Below are 22,702 nucleotides of genomic sequence, written 5' to 3'. Positions count from 1 at the left end.
CTAGAACCTGACTGGGTGGATAGCAGGCTGGGTCCATACCCACTGTCTAGTGTCTGACTGGGTGGATAGCAGGCTGGGTCCATACCCACTGTCTAGAGCCTGAATGGGTGGATGGGTCCATACCCACTGTCTAGAGCCTGACTGGGAGGTTAGCAGGCTGGGTCCATACCCACTGTCTAGAGCCTGACTGGGTGGATAGCAGGCTGGGTCCATACCCACTGTCTAGAACCTGACTGGGTGGATAGCAGGCTGGGTCCATACCCACTGTCTAGAGCCTGACTGGGAGGATGGGTCCATTCCCACTGTCTAGAGCCTGACTGGGTGGATGGGTCCATACCCACTGTCTAGAGCCTGACTGGGTGGATGGGTCCATACCCACTGTCTAGAACCTGACTGGGAGGATGGGTCCATACCCACTGTCTAGAACCTGACTGGGAGGATGGGTCCATTCCCACTGTCTAGAGCCTGACTGGGTGGATGGGTCCATACCCACTGTCTAGAGCCTGACTGGGTGGATGGGTCCATACCCACTGTCTAGAACCTGACTGGGAGGATGGGTCCATACCCACTGTCTAGAACCTGACTGGGTGGATAGCAGGCTGGGTCCATACCCACTGTCTAGAACCTGACTGGCTGGATGGGTCCATACCCACTGTCTAGAACCTGACTGGGACGATAGCAGGCTGGGTTCATACCCACTGTCTAGAGCCTGACTGGCTGGATGGGTCCATACCCACTGTCTAGAACCTGACTGGCTGGATGGGTCAATACCCACTGTCTAGAACCTGACTGGGAGGATGGGTCCATACCCACTGTCTAGAACCTGACTGGGAGGATAGCAGGCTGGGTCCATACCCACTGTCTAGAGCCTGACTGGGTGGATAGCAGGCTGGGTCCATACCCACTGTCTAGAGCCTGACTGGGCGGATAGCAGGCTGGGTCCATACCCACTGTCTAGAGCCTGACTGGGCGGATAGCAGGCTGGGTCCATACCCACTGTCTAAAGCCTGACTAGGTGGATAGCAGGCTGGGTCCATACCCACTGTCTAGAGCCTGACTGGGTGGATGAGTCCATACCCACTGTCTAGAGCCTGACTGGGTGGACAGCAGTCTGGGTCCATACCCACTGACTAGAGCCTGACTGGGTGGATGAGTCCATACCCACTGTCTAGAGCCTGACTGGGTGGATGGGTCCATACCCAATGTCAAAAGCCTGACTGGGAGGACGGGTCCATACCCACTGTCTAGAGCCTGACTGGATGGATGGGTCCATACCCACTGTCTAGAGTCTGACTGGGAGGATGGGTCCATACCCACTGTCTAGAGTCTGACTGGGAGGATGGGTCCATACCCACTGTCTAGAGCCTGACTGGCTGGATGGGTCCATACCCACTGTCTAGTGTCTGACTGGGTGGATGGGTCCATACCCACTGTGTAGTGTCTGACTGGGTGGATAGCAGGCTGTGTCCATACCCACTGTCTAGAGCCTGACTGGGTGGATAGCAGGCTGGGTCCATACCCACTGTCTAGAGCCTGACTGGGAGGATAGCAGGCTGGGTCCATACCCACTGTCTAGAACCTGACTGGGTAGATGGGTCCATACCCACTGTCTAGAGCCTGACTGGGTGGCTGGGTCCATACCCACTGTCTAGAACCTGACTGGGTGGATAGCAGGCTGGGTCCATACCCACCGTCTAGTGTCTGACTGGGAGGATGGGTCCATACCCACTGTCTAGAGCCTGACTGGGAGGATGGGTCCATACCCACTGTCTAGAGTCTGACTGGGAGGATGGGTCCATACCCACTGTCTAGAGCCTGACTGGGTGGCTGGGTCCATACCCACTGTCTAAAGTCTGACTGGGAGGATGGGTCCATACCCACTGTCTAGAGCCTGATTGGGTGGATGGGTCCATACCCACTGTCTAGAGCCTGACTGGTGGATAGCAGGCTGGGTCCATACCCACTGTCTAGTGTCTGACTGGGTGGATAGCAGGCTGGGTCCATACCCACTGTCTAGAGCCTGAATGGGTGGATGGGTCCATACCCACTGTCTAGAACCTGACTGGGTGGCTGGGTCCATACCCACTGTCTAGAGCCTGACTGGGAGGTTAGCAGGCTGGGTCCATACCCACTGTCTAGAACTTGACTGGGAGGATGGGTCCATACCCACTGTCTAGAGCCTGACTGGCTGGATGGGTCCATACCCACTGTCTAGAGCCTGACTGGGTGGCTGGGTCCATACCCACTGTCTAGAGTCTGACTGGGAGGACGGGTCCATACCCACTGTCTAGAACCTGACTGGGTGGATGGGTCCATACCCACTGTCTAGAACCTGACTTGGAGGATGGGTCCATACACACTGTCTAGAACCTGACTGGGAGGATAGCAGGCTGGGTCCATACCCACTGTCTAGTACCTGACTGGCTGGATGGGTCCATACCCACTGTCTAGAGCTTGACTGGGTGGCTGGGTCCATACCCACTGTCTAGAGCCTGACTGGGAGGATGGGTCCATACCCACTGACTAGAGCCTGACTGGGTGGATGGGTCCATACCCACTGTCTAGAGCCTGACTGGGTGGATGGGTCCATACCCACTGTCTAGAGCCTGACTGGCTGGATGGGTCCATACCCACTGTCTAGTGTCTGACTGGGTGGATGGGTCCATACCCACTGTCTAGTGTCTGACTGGGTGGATAGCAGGCTGGGTCCATACCCACTGTCTAGAGCCTGACTGGGTGGATAGCAGGCTGGGTCCATACCCACTGTCTAGAGCCTGACTGGGAGGATAGCAGGCTGGGTCCATACCCACTGTCTAGAACCTGACTGGGTGGATAGCAGGCTGGGTCCATACCCACTGTCTAGTGTCTGACTGGGAGGATGGGTCCATACCCACTGTCTAGAGCCTGACTGGGTGGATAGCAGGCTGGGTCCATACCCACTGTCTAGAACCTGACTGGGTGGATAGCAGGCTGGGTCCATACCCACTGTCTAGTGTCTGACTGGGTGGATGGGTCCATACCCACTGTCTAGAACCTGACTGGGTGGATAGCAGGCTGGGTCCACACCCACTGTCTAGTGTCTGACTGGGAGGATGGGTCCATACCCACTGTCTAGAGCCTGACTGGGTGGATGGGTCCATACCCACTGTCTAGAACCTGACTGGGTGGATGGGTCCATACCCACTGTCTAGAGCCTGACTGGGTGGCTGGGTCCATACCCACTGTCTAGAGCCTGACTGGGAGGATGGGTCCATACCCACTGTCTAGTGTCTGACTGGGAGGATGGGTCCATACCCACTGTCTAGAGCCTGACTGGGTGGATAGCAGGCTGGGTCCATTCCCACTGTCTAGAACCTGACTGGGTGGATAGCAGGCTGGGTCCATACCCACTGTCTAGAGCCTGACTGGGAGGACGGGTCCATACCCACTGTCTAGTGTCTGACTGGGAGGCTGGGTCCATACCCACTGTCTAGAGCCTGACTGGGAGGATGGGTCCATACCCACTGACTAGAGCCTGACTGGGTGGATGGGTCCATACCCACTGTCTAGAGCCTGACTGGGTGGATGGGTCCATACCCACTGTCTAGAGCCTGACTGGCTGGATGGGTCCATACCCACTGTCTAGTGTCTGACTGGGTGGATAGCAGGCTGGGTCCATACCCACTGTCTAGAGCCTGACTGGGTGGATAGCAGGCTGGGTCCATACCCACTGTCTAGAGCCTGACTGGGTAGATGGGTCCATACCCACTGTCTAGAGCCTGACTGGGTGGCTGGGTCCATACCCACTGTCTAGAACCTGACTGGGTGGATAGCAGGCTGGGTCCATACCCACCGTCTAGTGTCTGACTGGGAGGATGGGTCCATACCCACTGTCTAGAGCCTGACTGGGAGGATGGGTCCATACCCACTGTCTAGAGTCTGACTGGGAGGATGGGTCCATACCCACTGTCTAGAGCCTGACTGGGTGGCTGGGTCCATACCCACTGTCTAAAGTCTGACTGGGAGGATGGGTCCATACCCACTGTCTAGAGCCTGATTGGGTGGATGGGTCCATACCCACTGTCTAGAGCCTGACTGGTGGATAGCAGGCTGGGTCCATACCCACTGTCTAGTGTCTGACTGGGTGGATAGCAGGCTGGGTCCATACCCACTGTCTAGAGCCTGAATGGGTGGATGGGTCCATACCCACTGTCTAGAACCTGACTGGGTGGCTGGGTCCATACCCACTGTCTAGAGCCTGACTGGGAGGTTAGCAGGCTGGGTCCATACCCACTGTCTAGAACTTGACTGGGAGGATGGGTCCATACCCACTGTCTAGAGCCTGACTGGCTGGATGGGTCCATACCCACTGTCTAGAGCCTGACTGGGTGGCTGGGTCCATACCCACTGTCTAGAGTCTGACTGGGAGGACGGGTCCATACCCACTGTCTAGAACCTGACTGGGTGGATGGGTCCATACCCACTGTCTAGAACCTGACTTGGAGGATGGGTCCATACACACTGTCTAGAACCTGACTGGGAGGATAGCAGGCTGGGTCCATACCCACTGTCTAGTACCTGACTGGCTGGATGGGTCCATACCCACTGTCTAGAGCTTGACTGGGTGGCTGGGTCCATACCCACTGTCTAGAGCCTGACTGGGAGGATGGGTCCATACCCACTGACTAGAGCCTGACTGGGTGGATGGGTCCATACCCACTGTCTAGAGCCTGACTGGGTGGATGGGTCCATACCCACTGTCTAGAGCCTGACTGGCTGGATGGGTCCATACCCACTGTCTAGTGTCTGACTGGGTGGATGGGTCCATACCCACTGTCTAGTGTCTGACTGGGTGGATAGCAGGCTGGGTCCATACCCACTGTCTAGAGCCTGACTGGGTGGATAGCAGGCTGGGTCCATACCCACTGTCTAGAGCCTGACTGGGAGGATAGCAGGCTGGGTCCATACCCACTGTCTAGAACCTGACTGGGTGGATAGCAGGCTGGGTCCATACCCACTGTCTAGTGTCTGACTGGGAGGATGGGTCCATACCCACTGTCTAGAGCCTGACTGGGTGGATAGCAGGCTGGGTCCATACCCACTGTCTAGAACCTGACTGGGTGGATAGCAGGCTGGGTCCATACCCACTGTCTAGTGTCTGACTGGGTGGATGGGTCCATACCCACTGTCTAGAACCTGACTGGGTGGATAGCAGGCTGGGTCCACACCCACTGTCTAGTGTCTGACTGGGAGGATGGGTCCATACCCACTGTCTAGAGCCTGACTGGGTGGATGGGTCCATACCCACTGTCTAGAACCTGACTGGGTGGATGGGTCCATACCCACTGTCTAGAGCCTGACTGGGTGGCTGGGTCCATACCCACTGTCTAGAGCCTGACTGGGAGGATGGGTCCATACCCACTGTCTAGTGTCTGACTGGGAGGATGGGTCCATACCCACTGTCTAGAGCCTGACTGGGTGGATAGCAGGCTGGGTCCATTCCCACTGTCTAGAACCTGACTGGGTGGATAGCAGGCTGGGTCCATACCCACTGTCTAGAGCCTGACTGGGAGGACGGGTCCATACCCACTGTCTAGTGTCTGACTGGGAGGCTGGGTCCATACCCACTGTCTAGAGCCTGACTGGGAGGATGGGTCCATACCCACTGACTAGAGCCTGACTGGGTGGATGGGTCCATACCCACTGTCTAGAGCCTGACTGGGTGGATGGGTCCATACCCACTGTCTAGAGCCTGACTGGCTGGATGGGTCCATACCCACTGTCTAGTGTCTGACTGGGTGGATAGCAGGCTGGGTCCATACCCACTGTCTAGAGCCTGACTGGGTGGATAGCAGGCTGGGTCCATACCCACTGTCTAGAGCCTGACTGGGAGGATAGCAGGCTGGGTCCATACCCACTGTCTAGAACCTGACTGGGTGGATAGCAGGCTGGGTCCATACCCACTGTCTAGTGTCTGACTGGGAGGATGGGTCCATACCCACTGTCTAGAGCCTGACTGGGTGGATAGCAGGCTGGGTCCATACCCACTGTCTAGAACCTGACTGGGTGGATAGCAAGCTGGGTCCATACCTACTGTCTAGTGTCTGACTGGGTGGATGGGTCCATACCCACTGTCTAGAACCTGACTGGGTGGATAGCAGGCTGGGTCCACACCCACTGTCTAGTGTCTGACTGGGAGGATGGGTCCATACCCACTGTCTAGAGCCTGACTGGGTGGATGGGTCCATACCCACTGTCTAGAACCTGACTGGGTGGATGGGTCCATACCCACTGTCTAGAGCCTGACTGGGTGGCTGGGTCCATACCCACTGTCTAGAGCCTGACTGGGAGGATGGGTCCATACCCACTGTCTAGTGTCTGACTGGGAGGATGGGTCCATACCCACTGTCTAGAGCCTGACTGGGTGGATAGCAGGCTGGGTCCATTCCCACTGTCTAGAACCTGACTGGGTGGATAGCAGGCTGGGTCCATACCCACTGTCTAGAGCCTGACTGGGAGGACGGGTCCATACCCACTGTCTAGTGTCTGACTGGGAGGCTGGGTCCATACCCACTGTCTAGAGCCTGACTGGGTGGATGGGTCCATACCCACTGTCTAGAGCCTGACTGGGAGGATAGCAGGCTGGGTCCATACCCACTGTCTAGAACCTGACTGGGTGGATAGCAGGCTGGGTCCATACCCACTGTCTAGTGTCTGACTGGGAGGATGGGTCCATACCCACTGTCTAGAGCCTGACTGGGTGGATAGCAGGCTGGGTCCATACCCACTGTCTAGAACCTGACTGGGTGGATAGCAGGCTGGGTCCATACCCACTGTCTAGTGTCTGACTGGGTGGATGGGTCCATACCCACTGTCTAGAACCTGACTGGGTGGATAGCAGGCTGGGTCCACACCCACTGTCTAGTGTCTGACTGGGAGGATGGGTCCATACCCACTGTCTAGAGCCTGACTGGGTGGATGGGTCCATACCCACTGTCTAGAACCTGACTGGGTGGATGGGTCCATACCCACTGTCTAGAGCCTGACTGGGTGGCTGGGTCCATACCCACTGTCTAGAGCCTGACTGGGAGGATGGGTCCATACCCACTGTCTAGTGTCTGACTGGGAGGATGGGTCCATACCCACTGTCTAGAGCCTGACTGGGTGGATAGCAGGCTGGGTCCATTCCCACTGTCTAGAACCTGACTGGGTGGATAGCAGGCTGGGTCCATACCCACTGTCTAGAGCCTGACTGGGAGGACGGGTCCATACCCACTGTCTAGTGTCTGACTGGGAGGATGGGTCCATACCCACTGTCTAGAGCCTGACTGGGTGGATGGGTCCATACCCACTGTCTAGAGCCTGACTGGGTGGATGGGTCCATACCCACTGTCTAGAACCTGACTGGGCGGATGGGTCCATACCCACTGTCTGGAGCCTGACTGGGAGGACAGGTCCATACCCACTGTCTAGAACCTGACTGGGAGGATGGGTCCATACCCACTGTCTAGAGCCTGACTGGGCGGATGGGTCCATACCCACTGTCTAGAGCCTGACTGGGTGGATAGCAGGCTGGGTCCATACCCACTGACTAGGGCCTGAGAGACTTGAACATTTTATTGCAGTGATCCATTCTGCTTTTACTCGCTCCCCCAGCCTGTTACCAGGTAATAAAACCAGCACCTCAGCTAATGTATGACTTGGGTGGAAAAACAACAAATTGAGAGGAACAGTTTATGATTGGGGTGCTCCCTGCTCCATAGAGCTGTTAGCAGGTTTTACTGCCCTGTGAGGTGAATACAAACTGAGAGGGATGAAGGCAAAGCTTTGCTGCATAAAGTCTAAAGGAGAACAGTGGGACATGCAGAGAGACACACTGTTTATCATGTTACAGGTAATTCTCCCCGGTGTTCCATGCTGTTATTATGATATGCTTGTTAAAATACAGAATCAGTCTATTCAACTGTAACTCAGTTTATTTGAAGGCCTGGAACACAACGCGATGATGAGAGAAGCTGGCTCTCTGGCGCTATTTACTGATTTCCACCAATGACCTGGGAAGTTGGGTTGGGGTCAATTCAAATTAAATGCAGTCAATTCAGGAAGTAAACTTAAATTCCAATTCAGTAGTTGAAAATTCAATGACTTGAAAATTCAATAAAGAAGAATGCTGTTTCTTTCAAAAGTTGTAATATTTTTGAATTGTGTATTAAAATCACTTCTTGAATTGAGTGCATTCAATTGGAATTGACCGGGCAGGGAAGAAACACTAGACCCTCTGGCTGCATTAAGAAAGGCGCGTGTCTGCGTGTGTCGGGGACTCTGGGGTGGTCTAGTCTCTGAGCTCAGGATGTGTTTCTCTCTATCTCTCTTACATCACATGAATACATCACCCTGAAGGACCTGGCCCATAGAGACAGAGAGAACCAGAGAGAACCAGAGAGAGACAGAGAGAGACAGAGAGAGACAGAGAGAGAGAGAGAGAGAGAGGAAGAGAGAGAGGAAGAGAGAGACAGAGAGAGACAGAGAGAACCAGAGAGAGACAGAGAGAGACAGAGGGAGAACCAGAGAGAGACAGAGAGAACCAGAGAGAGACAGAGAGAACCAGAGAGAGACAGAGAGAGACAGAGAGAGACAGAGAGAGACAGAGAGAGAGAGAGAGAGAGGAAGAGAGAGACAGAGAGAGACAGAGAGAACCAGAGAGAGACAGAGAGAGACAGAGAGAGAACCAGAGAGAGACAGAGAGAACCAGAGAGAGACAGAGAGAGACAGAGACAGAGAGAGACAGAGAGAGAGAGAGAGAGAGAGAGGAAGAGAGAGACAGAGAGAGACAGAGAGAACCAGAGAGAGACAGAGAGAGACAGAGAGAGAACCAGAGAGAGACAGAGAGAACCAGAGAGAGACAGAGAGAACCAGAGAGAGACAGAGAGAGACAGAGACAGAGAGAGACAGAGAGAGACAGAGACAGAGAGAGGAAGAGAGAGACAGAGAGAGACAGAGAGAACCAGAGAGAACCAGAGAGAGAGAAAGACCCAGAGAGAGAACCAGAGAGACAGAGATAACCATAGAGAGAGAGAGAATTCTGAGAGAGATAATTCTGCAAAAACTATCCTCAGTGAACAACGTAGAACACCAAATAATGCATGCAGAGCAGAATTAGGCCGATACCCGCTAATTATCGAAATCCAGAAAATAGATGTTACATTTTCCAACCACCTAAAGGGAAGCGATTCCCAAACCTTCCATAACAAATCCATCACCTACAGAGAGATGAATCTGGAGAAGAGTTCCCTAAGCAAGCTGGTCTTGTGGCTCTGTTCACAAACACAAACAGACCCCACAGAGCCGCAGGACAGCAACACAATTAGACCCAACCCAATCATGAGAAAACAAAAAGATAATTCCTTGACACATTGGAAAGTATTAACAAAAAAACTGAGCAAACTAGAATGCTATTTGGCCCTGAAAAGAGAGTACACACAGGCAGAATCACTGTGACTGACCCACTGTGACTGATCACTGTGACTGACCCACTGTGACTGACCCACTGTGACTGACCCACTGTGACTGGCCACTGTGACTGACCCACTATGACTGACCCACTGTGACTGGCCCACTGTGACTGACCCACTGTGACTGACCCCACTGTGACTGACCCACTGTGACTGACCCACTGTGACTGACCCACTGTGACTGATCACTGTGACTGATCACTGTGACTGACCCACTGTGACTGATCACTGTGACTGACCCACTGTGACTGATCACTGTGACTGATCACTGTGACTGAACCACTGTGACTGACCCACTGTGACTGACCCACTGTGACTGACCCACTGTCACTGATCACTGTGACTGACCCACTGTGACTGATCACTGTGACTGACCCACTGTCACTGATCACTGTGACTGACCCACTGTGACTGGTCACTGTGACTGACCCACTGTCACTGATCACTGTGACTGACCCACTGTGACTGACCCACTGTGACTGGCCCACTGTGACTGACCACTGTGACTGATCACTGTGACTGACCCACTGTGACTGACCCACTGTGACTGACCCACTGTGACTGACCCACTGTGACTGACCCACTGTGAGTGATCACTGTGACTAACCCACTGTGACTGACCCACTGTGACTGATCACTGTGACTGACCCACTGTGACTGACCCACTGTGACTGATCACTGTGACTGACCCACTGTGACCGACCCACTGTGACCGACCCACTGTGACCGACCCACTGTGACCGGCCCACTGTGACCGACCCACTGTGACTGACCCACTGTGACTGATCACTGTGACTGACCCACTGTGACTGACCCACTGTGACTGATCACTGTGACTGACCCACTGTGACTGACCCACTGTGACTGATCACTGTGACTGATCACTGTGACTGACCCACTGTGACTGACCCACTGTGACTGACCCACTGTGACTGGCCCACTGTGACTGACCCACTGTGACTGACCCACTGTGACTGACCCACTGTGACTGATCACTGTGACTAACCCACTGTGACTGACCCACTGTGACTGACCCACTGTGACTGATCCCTGTGACTGATCACTGTGACTGATCCCTGTGACTGATCACTGTGACTGACCCACTGTGACTGACCCACTGTGACTGACCCACTGTGACTGACCCACTGTGACTGACCCACTGTGACTGACCCTGACCACGGTGACTGACCCAAACTTAAGGAAAGCTTTGACTATGTACAGACTCAGTGAGCATAGCCTTGCTATTGAGAAAGGCCGCCGTAAGCAGACCTGGCTCTCAAGAGAAGACAGGCTATGTGCACACTACCCACAAAATGAGGTGGAAACTGAGCTGCACTTCCTAATCTCCTGCCAAATGTATGACCATATTCGAGACACATACTTACCTCTGATTACACAGACCCACAAAGAATTTGAAAAACAAATCCAATTTTGATAAATCTATTGGGTGAAATATAACAGTGTGCCATCACAGCAGCAATATGTGTGACCTGTTGCCACAAGAAAAGAAGAACAAACACCATATTTATGTTGATTTATTTTCCCTTTTGTACTTTAAGTATTTGCACATCGTTGCAACACTGTATATAGACATAATATGACATTTGAAATGTCTTCATTATTTTGGAACTTGTGTGAGTGTAATATTTACTGTTCACGTTTTTATTTTGCTTTTGCTTTGGCAAATGTAAACATATGTTTCCCATGAAAATTAAGCCTCTTGAATTGAATTGAGAGACCGAGAGAACCAGAGAAAGACAGAGAAAGAGAGAGAACCAGAGAAAGACAGAGAGAGAGAGAACCAGAGAGAGAGAGAGAGAGAGACAGAGAGAGAGAGAGAACCAGAGAGAGACAGAGAGAGAGAGAGACAGAGAGAGAGAGAGAGAGAGAGACAGAGAGAGAGAGAGAGAGAGAGAGAACCAGAGAGAGACAGAGAGAGAGAGAGCAGAGAGAACCAGAGAGAGACAGAGAGAGAGACAGAGAGAGGGAGTGAGAGAGAGAGACAGAGAGAGAGAGATGAGAGAGAACCAGAGAGAACCAGAGAGAGACAGAGAGAGAGAAGAGAGAGAACCAGAGAGAGACAGAGAGAGAGACAGAGAGAGACAGGGAGAGACAGGGAGAGACAGGGAGAGACAGGGAGAGAGACAGAGAGAGAGAGAGAACCAGAGAGAGAGAGAGAACCAGAGAGAGAGAGAACCAGAGAGAGAGAGAGACAGAGAGAGAGAGAGAGAACCAGAGAGAGAGAGACAGAGAGAGAGAGAGAGAGAACCAGAGAAAGAGAGAGACAGAGAGAGAGAGAGAGAGAGAACCAGAGAGAGAGACAGAGAGAGAGACAGAGAGAGAGACAGAGAGAGAACCAGAGAGAGAGACAGAGAGATACAGAGAGAGAACCAGAGAGAGAGACAGAGAGAGAGAAAGAACACTTTGAGTCTTTCTTTAATGATACATCCTCATTTCATTAAAACCTCACCACCACCAACCCCCCCACCCCTTAAAAAGCAAATATCCCTTGTACTGCATACTGACCTTGCCCTCTACCCCATGATACAAAACCACACCACACATCACAATAACCAAAACCTCACCACTTCTACAACCGTATATCCAACACATCTTCCCCAGCTATACAGACAGCCCCCCCAACACACCATATCTCCTGAAACATCTCCCCCAGCTATACAGACAGCACCCACGACACACCATATCTCCTGAAACATCTTCCCCAGCTATACAGACAGCCCCCCAACACACCATATCTCCTGAAACATCTCCCCCAGCTATACAGACAGCCCCCCAACACACCATATCTCCTGAAACATCTCCCCCAGCTATACAGACAGCCCCCCAACACACCATATCTCCTGAAACATCTTCCCCAGCTATACAGACAGCCCCCCAACACACCATATCTCCTCAAACATCTTCCCCAGCTATACAGACAGCCCCCCCAACACACCATATCTCCTGAAACATCTTCCCCAGCTATACAGACATCCCCCCAACACACCATATCTCCTCAAACATCTCCCCCAGCTATACAGACAGCCCCCCAACACAACATATCTCCTGAAACATCTCCCCCAGCTATACAGACAGCCCCCCAACACACCATATCTCCTGAAACATCTTCCCCAGCTATACAGACAGCCCCCCAACACACCATATCTCCTGAAACATCTTCCCCAGCTATACAGACAGCCCCCCAACACACCATATCTCCTGAAACATCTCCCCCAGCTATACAGACAGCCCCCCAACACACCATATCTCCTCAAACATCTTCCCCAGCTATACAGACAGCCCCCCAACACACCATATCTCCTGAAACATCTCCCCCAGCTATACAGACAGCCCCCCAACACACTATATCTCCTGAAACATCTCCCCCAGCTATACAGACAGACCCCCCAACACACCATATCTCCTGAAACATCTCCCCCAGCTATACAGACAGCCCCCCCAACACACCATATCTCCTGAAACATCTCCCCCAGCTATACAGACAGCCCCCCCCAACACACCATATCTCCTGAAACATCTCCCCCAGCTATACAGACAGCCCCCCAACACACCATATCTCCTCAAACATCTTCCCCAGCTATACAGACAGCCCCCCCAACACACCATATCTCCTGAAACATCTCCCCCAGCTATACAGACAGCCCCCCAACACACCATATCTCCTGAAACATCTCCCCCAGCTATACAGACAGCCCCCCCAACACACCATATCTCCTGAAACATCTCCCCCAGCTATACAGACAGCCCCGACAACACACCATATCTCCTGAAACATCTCCCCCAGCTATACAGACAGCCCCGACAACACACCATATCTCCTGAAACATCTCCACACTTTTTATCATTTTATAGAACTCAAACTCAACCCTAAGGCGTGCAGAGACCATCCCATTAAACGATAGTAAACGGTCTGTTATCCCCGCCCTTTGACCTTGTTCCTCCTTGTTAGCCAAACGTTGCCTGAGCAAACAGAAAAATTCAACAACACAGAATAAATCAGCAAACATTTCTAAAAACCTGTTTTTGCTTTGGGGTATTGTGTGTAGTGTAAAAAAATGATTTAATACATTTTAGAATGAGGCTGTAACGTAACAAAATGTGGAAAAAGTCAAGGGGTCTGAATACTTTCCGTAGGAGCTCTACTGCATTTACTTTGTTCTACTGTATTTTAGTCAATGCGACTCTGACATTGCTCATCCTAATATTTATTTATTTCTTAATTCCATTCTTTTACTTTTAGATGTGTGTGTATCCTTGTGAATATTACTGCACAGTTGGAGCTAGGAACACAAGCATTTCTCTACACCTGCAATATGTCTATGTGACCATCACAATGTCATTTGATTTGATTTAATACAACATTTGATTGGCTATAGAGATTCCCATCCAAGTCTGAGGTATCATAAACACCTCAGGTTAACCAGAGGAGAAGGTCTTTGTGTCTGCAGGTCCAACACCTGAGCTCCTGGTGCTATAAAACCATGCAGACTTGAGGAGAGACAAATCCATCCAGGTGTGAAAAAGTTGACTGGTCAGGAAGGGTTTTCCCGCCACCGAGAGAGCAGAGGCAGTCTTATGTTTCACACCTGGCAGAAAGTGTCTGTCCGAGCGAGTCCACTGGCCAGGTGAGCCCAGGTGTGTGACAGCTCTAACGAGGGGGCGTGGATTGGAACACTCACCGTCTCTCCTCTCTGACCTGGGTGGCCGGGCAACCCGTCCTTTCCAGGTGGTCCCTATGAACCACACAGAGAACATAGACTCTATCAACGACTGACACGTGAAGGAGGGGAACACCTTCTCCACATCTAATGGTGGATTCTCCTAGTATTTGTGGTGTGTTGACCAAATGTAATCACTTTTCTTATTCTATTACAAATACATGGAAAATATATCAAAATAGAACTATTTTTAAACTAAAAAACTGTCCATCCTCCACAGTAATGCCTTGTTCTGTTTTGGAGCAAAGCGGAAACAGGGATGACTATCGGCCAACGTTAAGTCGAAACTATGAATCAAGCACAAATCAATAGGAGGAAATGAACACTTGTCTTCTGGCTAGAGGATGATGAGAAACAGGGTTCTGCTTCAGTAACAGTAATGATTACAACACCCAATCAGTGAAACAGCCCAATACATAGCCCACCCTATACAACTGTATTGCTTTCCTTGAACCTGGAAATGTGACCATGACACTAGGTGAGAGGATACTTACAGGGGGGCCCTTTGGTCCTGAGAACCCGACGGGGCCCTGGGGTCCTTGAGGTCCCTGGAATAACCAGAGAGACAATCAGAGAATGGAAGTGTGGGGTGGGGGGGGCAGTCTGAGTCTTAGAAATGAGATGCTCCTAATAGTAACATGGCAGACAATCCAAGGTTTAGCTAGCCTCAGAGAATATGCTGCTGCCTGATCTGATGTGGCTGGACATGGTTGGGTGGGTGCTGTTGGTTATGGTGTAGTATGGTGTGGTGTAGTAGGGTGTGGTGTAGTAGGGTGTGGTGTAGTAGGGTGTGGTGTAGTAAGGTATAGTGTAGTGTAGTAGGGTGTGGTGTAGTAGGGTGTGGTGTAGTGTAGTAGGGTGTGGTGTAGTGGGGTGTGGTGTAGTGTAGTAGGGTGTGGTGTAGTAGAGTGTAGTGTAGTAGAAGGGTGTGGTGTAGTAGCGTGTAGTGTAGTAGGGTGTAGTGTAGTAGGAGGGTGTGGTGTAGTATGGTGTGGTGTAGAATGGTGTGGTGTAGAAGGGTGTGGTGTAGTAGGGTGTAGTGTAGTAGGGTGTGGTGTAGTAGGGTGTGGTGTAGTAGGGTGTAGTGTAGTATGGTGTAGTGTAGTAGGGTGTAGTGTAGTAGGGTGTAGTGTAGTATGGTGTGGTGTAGTAGGGTGTAGTGTAGCAGGGTGTCGTGTAGTAGGGTGTGGTGTAGTAGGGTGTAGTGTAGTAGGGTGTGGTGTAGTAGGGTTTGGTGTAGTAGGGTGTAGTGTAGTAGGGTGTGGTGTAGTAGGGTTTGGTGTAGTAGGGTGTAGTGTAGTAGGGTGTGGTGTAGTGTAGTAGGGTGCGGTGTAGTATGGTGTGGTGTAGTATGGTGTGGTGTAGTAGGGTTTGGTGTAGTAGGGTGTAGTGTAGTAGGGTGTGGTGTAGTATGGTGTAGTGTAGTGTAGCTTCCTTGCTTCCATTGGTGAACACCACGTGTCCAGGTTCACCCTTCCACTCTTTATTCCAACCCAACCACCACTATGTCAGACAGGCAGTCAGAACCTTGAAACATCAGAGGTTTAACTGCTTAACTGCTTCTTATTCCAAGCCTTTTCATATTTCATTATTGATGGGTCAGCCCCATACACCGGACCATAACCCATCCCCCCTTGGAAGCAGTGCCTTATGGGACTTACTCTCTCGCCAGGCGGGCCAGGTGGCCCGTCGTTGCCCGCGGTGCCCTGCGAAACACAACAGACAGGAAATCAGCATCAGATGTTCTACTGTTTCCCAAGTGGACACCGTAATAAATGACACATAGACATTACCAGTTATACACTGTAGGTATTACCATGTCTTTGAGACGGAGAGTGTCGTTACCTTAGGGCCTGGCTTGCCTGTTGAACCTCTAGCACCGCGACCACCTCGTGGCCCCTGTGAGACAAGGGGAGGACAAAGCTCAGAATACACACTGATATGAGACCAGGTAAGACTTCATACAATAGTGAATGTGAGAAGGAGACTGTGAGGTAGGAGGACTTACCGTTGGACCTCTTTGTCCCCTTGGACCGTTTTTGCCCGCCACGCCCTTTGGAAGAACAGACGAGTGTAAGACATTTAAATTAGACAGAAACCTTAAGATCAATCCAGCCTAAACTTCCTGAGTTAGTTGTTCTCAAAGCGACTCTCCAGGTCTGTGCTAAAACACTCAAGGTGAGTGTGACTTTCTTTCTGTTGAAGATCGGAAAGGAAAGCGTCGACAACAGAGAATAGTATCACCATCATTTTCCATCTCTCTTACACATTGATTCTTGGAGGTTGTATTTTGTGCAAAGTCATCAATCAAATTATTTGATAACAGGAATCAACTTCCTTTGGCTTGTGTTATGATACAGTGTGTGTGAGTGCCATACAGAAACAATAACAGGGACGGGACTATTTATTTTACCCTGGCTCCTTTCTCTCCGTTGGCCCCTGGGAAGCCTGGGAAGCCGCCGGAACCCTGCAGATCAAGGAGAATAAATGGAGGGGTCAGGAATCAGTATATCCATGTAATGAGGAATGATTTGAGAGGGTTTTTGCTTTCATTTGTCGTTGTTGTTGACTGTTAACCTCTATTAGTATATAGGAGACACAGAGAGCTCTGTCATATGATGAGTCTGTACCCAGCCTGCACCGTGCCGTGGACAGGACAACAGACAACAGAATACTCCTCGGCTGAACGGTGACGAGCTCATGACATCACCATCAGAATAATAAGATACAAATGTGGTACAAAACGTAGTTTTACATGATAAAGGAAATGAAACACAAACACGTACGCACACACACAGTCCCTTTTTCTGTAAAGACTTCAAAAATCATGATGTCTTTGTAAACGTTCTTTGAGATAGCATATCACATGAGTAAATGGAACAGACGCCAAACAACATCAAAAGAAAACTACTGATTTGGGTAAACATGTAAACAGACACACACACACAGTTCTGTGAAGACTTTCTGGTTTCTAATTATGGCTCTTTGTTGTGAAGGCGAGATTCAAAACTAGCTTACCCGTGTACTTCAGTCCTGGTGTTCACGAAAGCATTCAAACATGAAATCAATCCAGCGTTTTATTTTCCCATCTCAAAGCTTTAGGTATAATATTTTCTAAGCCTGAATTCACAAAGTCATGTGATGGAAATAGATGGGGCCAAACACTCAGAGTTTGAAAGATTACAGATGTCTCACTATGAAACTGCCATAATTCTAAACCCAAAGGCTGTGCTTTCAGACACCCATGGCAACACTTCAATAGTTCACTTTATAAAAATCCAGCTTCTGATAGCTCTCAGGCGTAAATTATCCCTACAGAGTATGTATTAGACACCGTCTCACGGAATGCCACATAATCTTCCAGCATAATGTTTGTAATCTTTTAATCCATATTACCAGTGGATTGCTGAACAGCATATTGCTGGATGTAATGTGTAAGAAAAGGATAAGTAGTAGGGCATGTATTTCCTGTTAGGGGACGTGATATGATGCTAATTACCAAATCTACCTGTCTGTGTTTGACTGTAGATCACTGTAATTCTCATGGTTACAAGAGGGAGATTTGTGCACCATCTAGGTCTCTGAGGACACAATATGCCTTGTTGGTTTCTGGGTGTAAGAAGAATTCTGAGTGAAACAGACAGGCACTATCAACAGTACCTCCATATTGAATCATTGGTTTCTATTGAAAGACAGATCATCCAATTGAACAACCCTGATGAAAAATCCCTGAATGTTCTTCAAGGAACAAAAATGTCTGTCTGACATCAGGAAACTCCTTCCTACACTCGTAGAAAAAAAGGTGCTAGCTAGAACCTAAAAGGGTTCTTCGGCTGTTCCTATTGGATAACCCTTTGAAGAACCCTTTTTGGTTCCAGGTAGAACCCTTTTGGTTCCAAGTAGAACCCCTTTGAGTTCCATGTAAAGTCCTTTACACAAAGGGTTCTACATGGAACCCAAAATCGTTCTACCTGGAACCAAAAGGGTTTCTGCCTTGAACCAAACATAGTTATCCTATGGGGACAGCCGAAGAATCCTTTTGGAACCCTTTTTTCTAAGAGCGTAGGCGTTTGGTGTGTTTACTGAGATGAGCTGGGTTTTGTGGGATGCTTTTCATTAAAGTTTTCCCAGAAATCCTCATAGGCATCACAGACTGGGTTTGTTTACATACCTTTGGTCCTTGTCTTCCTGGGTAGCCGGGTAACCCTGGAACACCCAGTTTTCCCTGAAGACAACAGAAAAGTCAACATAAACTAATATTTGAATGAGCACAATGTATTGGTAAACAGTTGTATATGAAGGTTGACTGACCGAAAGCTTAGAAATATGCATCTGACTGGAAGTGTGTGGAAACGTATTCCTGTTTCAAACAGTTGTACTGTAAAATGGAATTCAAGTATTTCCACAGGCTTGGGGGATATGCTGCTAACAGATTGACCTTACAGGACAAAAAGTCATATGCTGTTAACAGATTCACCTCACAGGACAAAGAGAGAGTGAGAATGAAGACTTTACCTTCTCTCCAGCACCCCCCATGGAGCCAGACTCTCCGTTGGGGCCTGCTCTGCCCTTGGGACCCTCAGGTCCTTCCTCACCACGGGGCCCAAGCATACCAAGCTCACCCTGAGCACATCCAACAGACAACAGATATGATATTGCACCATTACTGTAGCCTATGGTGGAAAGTGTACCATACACATGACAATGATGGCTGAATCGGTATCATTGAGTTGTCAACTCACCCTGTCACCTTTGAGACCCATGTCTCCCTTGAAACCAGGGAAACCGTCCTCACCCTGAAATCAGAGGGAACATCAATCAAAGGGTTACTTGTTTTGTTGCTTTGTAGGAGATTAAATGGACCTCAGAGATTAAATGGACCTCAGAGATTAAATGGACCTCAGAGATTGAATGGACCTCAGAGATTGAATGGACCTCAGAGATTAAATGGACCTCAGAGATTAAATCGACCTCAGAGATTAAATGGACCTCAGAGATTAAATGGACCTCAGAGATTGAATGGACCTCAGAGATTGAATGGACCTCAGAGATTAAATGGACCTCAGAGATTAAATGGACCTCAGAGATTAAATGGACCTCAGAGATTAAATGGACCTCAGAGATTAAATCGACCTCAGAGATTAAATGGACCTCAGAGATTAAATCGACCTCAGAGATTGAATGGACCTTTAAGTAACTGTCGTTATGTGTAAGTGATCATGGGAATTCAGTATGCCTTGAGCTTGTACATAATTGTAACCTAATTGCTGTGGCAGAGTATCTTTGGATACATATTTATTTTTAAAAGAGAATTTTGTTTTAATCTAATAGCAACGCTAGACATGTCTATGAATCTGGGCTGTAGCTTTCCATTATGAAACATGGAACTTCATTTGATACATCTGTACGCCATGAAGACTACTGTCATCTGGTGGCCAAGGAGGGGAATGACACTGCATGTCCACAAGAGCAACAGCCACTGCTCTGTCTTGATTATGCTGCTATAGGGACGTGTGCTTGATCATTAGAAAACATGGTGGATGAGTTAACAAGAGAATAAGGAAACCTCTCTTTGTCCCTTTCACCCTCTGTTCTCTCCATCCATCTGTCTCTCACTGCCTCCTTTCTCTCTGTTCTCGGTCTCCCACTGCCTCCTTTCTCTCTGTTCTCTGTCTCCCACTGCCTCCTTTCTCTCTGTTCTCTGTCTCCCACTGCCTCCTTTCTCTCTGTTCTCTGTCTCCCACTGTCTCCTTTCTCTGTCTCTATTCTCTGTCTCCCACTGCCTCCTTTCTCTGTCTCTATTCTCTGTCTCCCACTGCCTCCTTTCTCTCTGTCTCTGTTCTCTGTCTCCCACTGCCTCCTTTCTCTCTGTTCTCTGTCTCCCACTGTCTCCTTTCTCTGTCTCTATTCTCTGTCTCCCACTGTCTCCTTTCTCTGTCTCTATTCTCTGTCTCCCACTGCCTCCTTTCTCTCTGTCTCTGTTCTCTGTCTCCCACTGCCTCCTTTCTCTGTCTCTATTCTCTGTCTCCCACTGCCTCCTTTCTCTGTCTCTATTCTCTGTCTCCCACTGCCTCCTTTCTCTGTCTCTATTCTCTGTCTCCCACTGCCTCCTTTCTCTCTGTTCTCTGTCTCCCACTGTCTCCTTTCTCTCTGTTCTCTGTCTCCCACTGTCTCCTTTCTCTGTCTCTATTCTCTGTCTCCCACTGCCTCCTTTCTCTGTCTCTATTCTCTGTCTCCCACTGCCTCCTTTCTCTCTGTCTCTGTTCTCTGTCTCCCACTGTCTTCTTTCTCTCTGTTCTTGGTCTCCCACTGTCTACTTTATTTATCTCTGTTGTTGTTCTCTGAGTCTCTCTGTGCAGCCTGTCACCTGTTTGTGTCTCTTCTCCTCCTAACACATAATGCAGTTGTGTGGGTGCACCCAAAGCATTGAAACCATGTTTTATGTTTCACAACAAGCCCTCACCTCTGAGATGGTGTGCATTCATGTTCTATTCAGAACCAACACTAACTTCCTTCCTCAAGGTTTTGGGATTGCATTAAAATCTCTACATAAGTACATTTAAAACCTAACTTCAATAATAACCCTGATATCCATGGTGTTACTGTTGTAAAGACAACATTTTAATAGTGAATCAGCATCATGCTCTTGGTTTTCAATTATATTAATGTATTCATACAAAGAGGCTGTTCTAATACAGTTAGGAGTAGTGTGGACATTTTGGACTGCAGAAAGAATTTGTGACAGGACTTTGTCAATGGGACAACCCTGATGAAATATCCTTGAAGGTTCTTCAAGGAACAAACATTTCTGTCTGACATCAGGAAAGTCCTTCCTACACTCTTAGCACCTTTGTTTCTATCTAGAACCTAAAAGGGTTCTTCGGCTGTTCCTATTGGATAACCCTTTGAAGAACCCTTTTTGGTTCCAGGTAGAACCCTTTTGAGTTCCATGTAGAGTCCTTTACACAAAGGGTTCTACATGGAACCCAACATAGTTCTACCTGGAACCAAAAGAGGTTCTGCCTTGAACCAAAAATAGTTATCCTATGGGGACAGCCGAATAACCCTTTTGGAACTCTTTATTTCTAAGAGTGTAGGCGTTTTGGACTGCAGGAAGTCTTTGTGACAGGACTTTTTGAGAGAACGTTGTGTTCCAACTCATTGGTCAGATAGGACAGGGCTAGGAATTACACAACACTTTTACACACAATAGCAGCAGGAATACGAAGCGTCACATTTTGAAAAGAGGAAGCTTTACCTTCTCTCCCTTTCCACCCTTCAGTCCACGAACGCCATCAGCACCCTAACAGACAGACAGAAAACAGACCACAGTTACCAACCTGACACGTCGTCCCACCTTAAGGATGTTACTGAACATTACCTGGGTGAGCTACAACCCCATACCTTGACACCACGATGACCGGGATAACCAATAGGACCTTGGGGACCTGCCTGGCCCTGCAGAAGACAGACAGAGAAAGAGCACAATGTCTTCATTAGTCTCTCAATAAGAGATATGTCATAAACCATTCAAATTATTCTGTTTATGTATCATATTCAAAATAATGAAATATAAATCAATCAATTAATCAACAAATAAATGAATTGCACTTACTAAAGCTCCCTTCTCACCAGTTGGACCTTCTTTACCAGGATGGCCCTGTAAGAAAATACATTACACAAATGACTTTACTCTACCCTGGATGCTCTGTGTTACGTAAACCGTCTATGGACCACCTCGAGTCTGATGTCTCTATGGAATACATCTGTACATCAGACTGTAGTGATGGAGGCTTTAACAATCCTAGCTCCAGGTTCAGTCTGATTGACTGGTTAGTTTACGTACGGAGAGACCTTTAACTTGTCCGTCTGCTGTGAATTAAACGTGTGAGGAGACAGAAGGGCAGAAGGCTGTAAATGAGAACGCTTTAGGCCTCAGGATGCCTCTCTCTCACCCTGACCCTTAGGCCTCAGGATGCCTCTCTCTCACACTGACCCTTAGGCCTCAGGATGCCTCTCTCTCACACTGACCCTTAGGCCTCAGGATGCCTCTCTCTCACCCTGACCCTTAGGCCTCAGGATGCCCCTCTCTCACCCTGAACCTTAGGCCTCAGGATGCCTCTCTCTCACCCTGAACCTTAGGCCTCAGGATGCCTCTCTCTCACCCTGACCCTTAGGCCTCAGGACACCTCTCTCTCACCCTGACCATCACACTGTAGGTTATACAACAGTACAACATTCAAAGATATATTGGATGGTGGTTTGTAGTGGAAGGGAGAGATGTTGGATGGTGGTTTGTAGTGGAAGGGAGAGATGTTGGATGGTGGTTTGTAGTGGAAGGGAGAGATGTTGGATGGTGGTTTGTAGTGGAAGGGAGAGATGTTGGAAGGTGGTTTGTAGTGGAAGGGAGAGATGTTGGATGGTGGTCTGTAGTGGAAGGGAGAGATATTAGATGGTGGTTTGTAGTGGAAG

At 49.5% G+C, this 22,702-nt stretch overlaps 1 protein-coding gene across 5 annotated transcripts in view; it reads right to left on the bottom strand.

Moving 5' to 3' along the window:
* The window catches only part of LOC106590653 (collagen alpha-1(XI) chain), a 209,906-nt gene that overhangs the window by 84,255 nt on the left and 102,949 nt on the right, over positions 1-22,702 (bottom strand). For all 5 annotated transcript variants that reach the window (XM_045710693.1, XM_045710695.1, XM_045710694.1 and 2 more), the window contains 12 exons: positions 21,846-21,890; positions 21,635-21,688; positions 21,489-21,533; positions 18,973-19,026; positions 18,746-18,853; positions 18,402-18,455; positions 16,644-16,697; positions 16,239-16,283; positions 16,076-16,129; positions 15,892-15,936; positions 14,725-14,778; positions 14,192-14,245 (listed from right to left, as the gene is read on the bottom strand). In XM_045710693.1, coding sequence (XP_045566649.1) covers positions 14,192-14,245; positions 14,725-14,778; positions 15,892-15,936; positions 16,076-16,129; positions 16,239-16,283; positions 16,644-16,697; positions 18,402-18,455; positions 18,746-18,853; positions 18,973-19,026; positions 21,489-21,533; positions 21,635-21,688; positions 21,846-21,890 — 666 coding nt within the window. The remainder of the gene's footprint in view (positions 1-14,191; positions 14,246-14,724; positions 14,779-15,891; positions 15,937-16,075; positions 16,130-16,238; positions 16,284-16,643; positions 16,698-18,401; positions 18,456-18,745; positions 18,854-18,972; positions 19,027-21,488; positions 21,534-21,634; positions 21,689-21,845; positions 21,891-22,702) is intronic.

Source organism: Salmo salar, chromosome ssa29 (assembly GCF_905237065.1).
Source record: "Salmo salar chromosome ssa29, Ssal_v3.1, whole genome shotgun sequence".
Lineage (NCBI taxonomy): Eukaryota > Metazoa > Chordata > Actinopteri > Salmoniformes > Salmonidae > Salmo > Salmo salar.
This window is presented reverse-complemented; position numbering and strand designations above follow the sequence as displayed.